Below are 7,945 nucleotides of genomic sequence, written 5' to 3'. Positions count from 1 at the left end.
TGGACAGAGAGGGGAGGCCAGGGCATCTCAGTGGAGACAACCCATTTCTCTCCTTGGACCAGAAAGGTAAGCCTGGGCAATTGCACCCGAGGTGTCCTACACTGTGGCAGGTCACTCGCATCCCTGTCTTCACCTACAATGGAGTCACATGTAACTTACCCTCCAGTGAATGACAAATGAGGGGATCTGCGTGTTGCAGAGTCTACTTGAAGATGCTCCTGAGCCCCTGACATTTTGGGAGCAGTGCAGCTTTAGCTCGTCAAGAGAGAGCATTTCATTCCCTCTGCCTCTTTGCTTGCCTCTGGGAATGGAAGGAGCTTGTGACTCCAACGTGTAACTCACTGTGTGCAGAGCGCGACTACGGACAGAGTCCGGGGCAGGGAGAGTTTTGGGGGGTCTTGGGGTGATCTGTGCTTGACACAACAATGGGTTTGCGATTAGCCTAAGGCCGTTCAGAATGGAAAGTGAACTTCGGTGGAGGTAACGTGGACTCACCACACAGTTGAGGAAGGTCTTTTGTTTATTGAACTGGGCCTTCCTTTGGTTTTCTTTGTTGGCAATTAAGAAACATCCTTCCGTGTCAGCTCCTTTTCCCAGTAAAGCAGGTGGGAATTGGTGCCCAGGAGCGGAAACATGCAGCTACAGGCTTCAGTGGGGAAAGCTCAGGTTGGAACAGGCTGCTCTAAGTCCTAGTTGCCTGGTGAGAGAAATGGTGGGGTTGGGGCAAAGACTGTCCGTAGAGGGTCTGACAGAAAGGGTCTTGACTTCCATATCCAGGCTCCATTAGGAGACGTTCAGGATCAATATTGTCTGGAGATTGCTGATATCACTTAATGTGTGTAAGAAGAAATACAAAGAAAAAATTAAAAAAAGAAAGAATCCTAACTTGTTCTTGTTTAGTATTGAAATCTATTGGCTTCTGAAATCTCTCAAAAGAACCCCATAAGAACTGAGGAATTAAGGAACACTACGCACAGACACTTGGCTTGTTGGGGCGTTTTGCATGTTAATGAGCCCTCTAGTGGCAAGATCCTGCAGGTCCTGGCAGACTGAAGAAGCCTCTAGAGAAGTAAAAGTCAGCAGCAGAAATCGGAGTTCCTGAGGGTGTTGGCAGGCCCCACTGATGCCCATCACCGGAGAGACCGTGGAGGGCATGACCAGAGAAGATTCCCGTCCCTGGGGACTGGTGAAGCAGAAAGTCAGAAGCACTGGTTACAGGTGGAAAAGCCAATGTGGAGGTGGCTCTGAAAGCCTTTGATGCATTTCTTCAATCAAGAGAGCAAAGGCCTGAGCCCTGTCCCCTGGGAAAGGGGATTCTTCCCTCATGGGAGTCTCGGGGCTTTTCCTGGGGGCAGTGAGAGGTGGGGGTGTGCAATGCTGAGTGCAGGACAGCGGTCGGACACCTCCCAGCCTCTGTGGAGGTGAGGAGGCCACAAGGCACTGGGAACATAAGGAACTGCTGTCCTCTCACGGGCCCCACTGGAAGAAGCAGCAGCCATAGCCGAGAGGACAAGGATCTCAGTTCTGTTGGGGGGGTGTCTCAGCCCCACCAAGGCCCTTGCTTGTCCCCACCACAGGCTGTCCTACACTCTCCTATACCTGTGCCTGTTTCCTTGAAACCTTTAAGCACCCCCTTGGTTCCCTGCCTCACTCTGAGCCGGGATCTCCCAAGCTTTACTGGTGTCTCTTTATCCTCACTGGTTGTGTCTTCAAACACAATGTTTTCTGAGGATTTGCCAGTGCCTGTGAGTTCCCAACAACTCACCGAGTTTCTTCCAAAGCCCTGCTAATGCTCCCCTAGCCCCGTGGCTTGCTTGAATCTTCACTCCATCTCCCAGCACTGACCTTGGCCAATCTGGCAGCTGTGCTATAAAGCCCTGTGTCCCAAGCTGGGTCCAGAGCGCCTCCAGGAACCTCCAGGACTCTTTGTACACTCTTGTGGTCTCCTTCCACTGAATACCAGGGTAATTCAAGTCCTCAAGGAAACTTCAATGGGTCTTTGTCTCCCACCACAATGGCACCCTTACCAGTCTCTCCTCTGACCCTCACCCTCAAGGGCTCACCCAATTTCTTCATCCCAGAGAGGAGCTGAACACATCTAAGCAGCTCCTTCACACCCAGGACACCTCCCTCCTCAACTTTCCGGCCTGTCTCTCCTGGTGATCCTGTACCCAGCCATCACAGCACCCCAATCCTGTGAGCTGTCCCAACACGCCTCAGCTGGTATTCCCCCCAAGTGGAATGAAGAGATTGCACGCAGAGCTCCAGCTCCTCCTGGCTGTGCCCCAGGCTGAGGGCATGGGTGCATGTCTGGGCTGCAGCACCTCAGCTGTGGCACGTGTGGGCTGGGACCAGACTTGGAATGGGGAAACCTGCTATGAGGTGCCCAAGGCCTCAAGTGTGCAAAGGCTTTGCTTCAGGGCAGAGACATGGTGGAGGGGAGAGCAGATGGCAATGTAAAGAAGAAATGAAGTGCCCGCAAAGAAGGCAAAGCCTGCTGTCTCCAAGGCCAAAGAGGAACAGAGCTGGGCTGTGCAGTCAGAGCAGGAGAGGGGTTTGCTGTCTGAGGTGTCTCTGCAGGCTCTGAGGGCTTGTGGTGGAGGTGAAGCTGATGTCAGGAAGGAAGAGATGATGTTGAGAGTGTCCTTGGGTGTGGACCTCCTGCGATCCCGGCACAATGAAAATCATTGGCCTGATCCATGATTGTGACATCGAGGGGATGGTTAAACGATGGGGGAGAGAAGAATGGCAGAGATTGAGAGGGAAGGCACACGAGTGGGGGGACCCTGGTGTGATGTGCTTGGCATTCATGCCCTGCCCAGCATCTACTGGATAGAGAAGGGACAGACCTTACGTCGCTGCAGCGGTGGGATTTGGTCATTGATTCAAAGGCCCCGAATTTGTCTGAGATGCCCTGGGTGGTGCTTGTCACACAACTAGTCTGAATGGGGATCGGGTTCTTGTACAGGACCTGTGCTGTCCATGTCAGCTGCATGCAGTTGTGCTGGAGCGCCCTGGCATCTCACATAGCGCTACAGGCCTGTATTTGGAGATTCAATTAAGATTCAGGTGCCCTGAATTAGTTTAGACAATGAGAGTGCAAGGGATGCACTTGACAAAACTGCCATTCTACTGGAAGGACATGTAGAAAATAGAGCTGATGGAGAAGAGAAAGGGAGAGGCTTAGCTCTCCCCATGGCACGTGACTCCATTTGGTCAGCTGAATACCTCTCTAGGCTGCCCAGGACATAAGGAATATGTACAGGTTCAGGTGTCCTAGATGTGGGCACCCGATGTCATTCCACCTGGCACAGTTAATTTCCCAGCAGCCTCCAAGAAGATGCCCCCAGATGCTGCCCTGTCTCTCAGCATTGCTCCACTAGAGCTCGCAGTCACCTGCACACATCTTAGACCACCTCCTGAACCTCAGATGGCACCAGGTGTTGGGGTCTGAACAGCTCCCTCCTGCTCTCTAGCTCCATTCTTGCCATGGGAGCTGAGACATGGAGCTGACATGTAGGTGCCGATTGTGTGCCCACCTGAGCTGATGCAAGAGGAATCCCACCTCCTGTGGGTTGTGGTCTGCATGGGAGGGAGATGAGACCCCTTCTAGCCCCAGGACTACAGACCCAGGATGAGATGCCTCCATTGACTCTGCTGAATCCCTTCCCTCAGCAGGGGTAAAGGAGATCCCTCCCTGTCACTGTCTGGGTGTCCTGCCTGATGATGAGACAAGAAAAAGGGATTATAGGACTTAACTCTGTCTCTGGTAAGAGAACTGACGCAGCAGGAAAGAAGTCTCTCTGCCCAGCTGAGGGAGGGAACATCAGTGATTCCTTCAGCCTGTTTCACAGCAGGTTCCCCTGGAGCCCCAGGGACACCTCCTGGGAGCCCAGAGGAGGCAGGGAAAGTGCTGCCCTGGGCTGGTCCTCTGCTGCTGAGCTGGGCTGGGCTCCTGGGATGGAGGGAGCTCATGGCAAGCGGGCAGCGCTGCCGAGAGCCAGCTCTGCCCAGGAGCAGCTCCTCTGCAAAGCGCAGCAGGGCTGAGGGCACTGCCTGCAGGCACCGAGGGGAGAGGAGCGAGGCAGAGAGAGAAGGCAGCGTGGAGTGGGAGGAGAGCTGAGTGTTCACTGTGGGAGAAATGTTCACAGCCCTTGACACAGTAAGTCTCTGGCTGCAGGGCAACACAGCTGCGGTTCCTGGAGAGATCTCCTAAAGCTGGCACATGACCACAGCTTATGGAATCTGTCAGGAGGACTCTCAGTGTTTCTGTAGCGTAGAGGAGGAGGAGGTGTTGCAGAGCAGGGCTTCCCTGCTGCCCTTTCAGAGGGACAGGGCATGAGGTTTCCCTTCTCCCAGGGAGGGCTGCAGGGCTGTGAAGGTGGGTGTGCAGCCAGGGGTGCCCAGGGCTGTCCTTGCGAGCAGGGTCCCTGCGCCCCAGGGGGCTGTGTGCCAGGGCAAGGGACTCTGCCGCCTGCCAGGGTCAGCACTCAGCCTGCCCGGGGCACTCCCCACGGTGCTTTGGGGAAAAGCTGTGGGTGGAAGGAGCGACTCCCGGCAGGGCAGGGTCCTTCTGCTGTCGAGAGGGTGCTGTGTGGGTTAGGGCTGTTCAGAGCTCCAGACCATTTCTAAGGCATTTCTGAGGAAGTGCCTTAGAGAAGGCCCTGGAGAAGGCCCTGAGACCCCAGTTCTGGTTAGCACTTTTCTGAGCTGCTCCTCAGACCCTGCACACACAGAGATGCCCTTGGGCGGTGTCCTGCTGCCAAGAGGGGTCTGCAGGGCAGAGTGGAGCACGCAGCGGGTTGGATGGAGCCTGTGAGCACTGGCAGGGAGACGTGGGGACAGAGAAACATCTCCTGGCAGGGACAGCTCCAGGCAGCAGAGATGGGCAGGGAGTGAGAGGGGAGCTGGTCCCAGCAATGCTGGGGGAGGGGGGATCTGGGCACCTCCCTGCCACCCCCTGCCGGGCCAGACCCCTTCCCCGGAGCAAGCCCCTGATCTCCTCTCCCACACAGCACAGCTCTAGGGAAAATGAAGTAGATTTTGTTCACACTAGTCTAACGTAAACATTTTACTGCCTTTTCCTCCATGGACAGTGCTGATGCCCAGCAGGACCAGATGTCCAATGGCAGCTCCATCACCCAGTTCCTCCTCCTGGCATTCACAGACTCACGGGAGCTGCAGCTGTTGACCTTCTGGCTCTTCCTGGGCATCTACCTGGCTGCCCTCCTGGGCAACGGCCTCATCATCACAGCCATAGACTGCGACCACCGCCTCCACACCCCCATGTACTTCTTCCTCCTCAGCCTCTCCCTCCTCGACCTGGGCTCCATCTCCACCACTCTCCCCAAAGCCATGGCCAATTCCCTCTGGGACACCAGGGCCATCTCCTACCCAGGGTGTGCTGCACAGCTCTTTTTATTTGTCTTTTTTATCTCAGCTGAGTATTTCCTTCTCACCGTCATGGCCTACGACCGCTACGTTGCCATCTGCAAACCCCTGCACTACGGGACCCTGCTGGGCAGCAGAGCTTGTGCCCACATGGCAGCAGCTGCCTGGGGCAGTGGGTTTCTCTATGCTCTGCTGCACACGGCCAATACATTTTCACTCCCACTCTGCCGAGGCAATGCCCTGGACCAGTTCTTCTGTGAAATCCCCCACATCCTCAAGCTCTCCTGCTCAGACTCCTACCTCAGGGAGGTTGGGCTTCTTGTGGTTGGTGCCTGTTTAGGTTTGGGGTGTTTTGTTTTCCTTGTGGTGTCCTATGTGCAGATCTTCAGGGCCGTGCTGAGGAACCCCTCGGAGCAGGGACAGCACAAAGCCTTTTCCATGTGCCTCCCTCACCTGGCCGTGGTCTCCCTGTTTCTCAGCACTGTGGTGTTTGCCTACCTGAAGCCCCCCTCCATCTCCTCCCCAGTTCTAAATCTGGTGGTGTCGTTTCTGTACTCGGTGGTGCCTCCAGCAGTGAACCCCCTCATCTACAGCATGAGGAACCAGGAGCTCAGAGATGCTTTATGGAAACTGGCCCAGTGGACGCTGTTTCACTGACAACAACCTGCCTCCCCTTCTCTTCACGTTCCCCAGTTTATCTTCGGCCATGAGTCCATTTTTTTCTCTTGTGATAATCCTGCTTATATATAAATTTCTGGGTTTATACTACTTGTCTTGAGGCTTGATCCTGTTGTGTCTGACTCTTGCACAACATTCTGTCAGATGTGGCATGCCCAATAGCAGCTCTTCAATAAAACGGAATCTCCCAGGCAGTACCCTAAGGCTGGGCTCTTCCTCCAAGGTTGTGTCCAAGAAAATGTCTGAGGGATTGGTGTTTTAAAGAGTCTGTTCTCATTTTGTTCTCAATGTTTTGGGAGTTAAGCTCATGCTACCATTGGGTTCCACTGGACCAAATGTTCTGGATTTAAATGGTTTCTTCTTGGTGTCCAATGGCAGGGGAGATGGTCCATGAGCTCCCCTTCTCTCCTCAGGTTTCTTCATGTACGACAGGACTGATGGCATACAGCAGACTCTCTGGAAATGAATGTGGAGGGGAGAGGAGAGGCGAGGATGGGGACTCGCCACGTGCCCTGGGGTTGGAATGAATGGAGACTCAGAAGGTGCAACACCCTGAAAGGTGAAGTCCCCCCAAAGTAAAGCACTGAATGGAGGTATCCACAAAGGACTCTGCAGTGCCATGGGAGTCAGTGGGGAGCCAGCAGGCACAGGAAGGGGAGACTGGAGAGATGCGGGAGCTGCCCGAGGAGGCCCAGGGCTCTTGTGCTGTCCTGGGGAGTGGGGCTGGTGGGAGCAGAGAAGAGGTCAAATGCAGTTGGGGTTGCGGATCAGCAACAAGATGACTGCAGGAGATCCTGGGAGTGACTGGCTTCTGTTTCCTTGTGGCATTTTGGCAAGCATCAGCCCTGGGGCTGGTGGGGAGGCTGAGACCCCTCTCTGCCCCCCAGGACCTGCTGTGCCCTTCAGAGGGGCCGGGGCTGTTGCCGAATGGCCAGAGCTCTGCAGCACCCTGCGATGAGCACTGCAGTGGGACCAGCCCAGACTGGGCTGCTCCGCTGGGCTGGGCTGGGCTGGGCTGCTGTAGAGGGCAGGGGAGGTGGGAAGAGCTGGGGAGAGGCTGGGCTGGGCTGGAAAGAGCCCAGGAGAGGGAAACACCAGTGTTCCCAACGCTGTGAGAGTGTGCAGGGTGAGGGCACCCAGCAGGGTGCTCACGGTGCAGAGCCAGGCGTCGTGGTGAAGGAAGCAAGGCACCAAAGGTGCAGAAGAGAGGGGCCCGCTCTGTGCCATGTTCCCTGCACACCCCGGGGAAGCTGCCCTGGGAAAACTGTCCCAGATCAGTCCCACACACCGGCCATTTCCATGTCTGGTCGTACACCCCCGCCCTGAGGAGGGACCTTTGCTGCTGCATGGTCACCTCTGTTCTCCTCCGGGGCCCTGTGACACCCAACTCCACCGCACTTACTAATAGAAAGGGAACCGGTTTCCTACTGACTCTTACGACACACGAGTCCCAGAGCTCTGGCCACTGCTGGTCTCTCAGCCAAGCCCTTTCTCAGACAACTCCAAAGAGATCAGGTGCTCATGGCCTTGTCCCTTGGATCTTTCCAACATTGAAAATCTCCATTGACTGAGGTCCCACCAACGGGCCTGGGCCCTTGCTCCACTGTTTCTCCCTGAACAATTTCTCAAAAACCCCAGCTCTCTCAGCCTCTGCTTCTCCGTACTGTGCCCCAGGCCTCAACCACCCTTCTGGCCTCTGCAGGACTCGCTCCATTCGGTGTAGGGTCTTCCTTGTGCTGGGAAGCCCCGTACTGGACGCAGCAGTCCTGATGCGGCCCTGTGGTGGGTTCACCTTGGCCAGCAGCCAGACAGCCACCCAGCTGCTCACTCCCTCACTCCCCTGACTCAACAGGACAAGGGGAGAAAAGAAACCAGG

At 55.5% G+C, this 7,945-nt stretch overlaps 1 protein-coding gene across 1 annotated transcript; it reads left to right on the top strand.

The window, feature by feature from the left end:
* The first annotated feature begins 5,118 nt into the window (after nucleotides 1-5,118).
* LOC143173513 (olfactory receptor 14C36-like) lies at nucleotides 5,119-6,048 on the top strand. Its single transcript, XM_076363776.1, has one exon. It carries the CDS (start codon nucleotides 5,119-5,121, stop codon nucleotides 6,046-6,048), a length of 930 nt encoding a protein of 309 aa, XP_076219891.1.
* The last annotated feature ends 1,897 nt before the right edge of the window (nucleotides 6,049-7,945 follow it).

This window comes from Aptenodytes patagonicus, unplaced genomic scaffold (genome assembly GCF_965638725.1).
Source record: "Aptenodytes patagonicus unplaced genomic scaffold, bAptPat1.pri.cur scaffold_92, whole genome shotgun sequence".
Lineage (NCBI taxonomy): Eukaryota > Metazoa > Chordata > Aves > Sphenisciformes > Spheniscidae > Aptenodytes > Aptenodytes patagonicus.
Note: the sequence above shows the minus strand (reverse complement) of the source record. Positions and strands in the feature narration are given on the sequence as shown.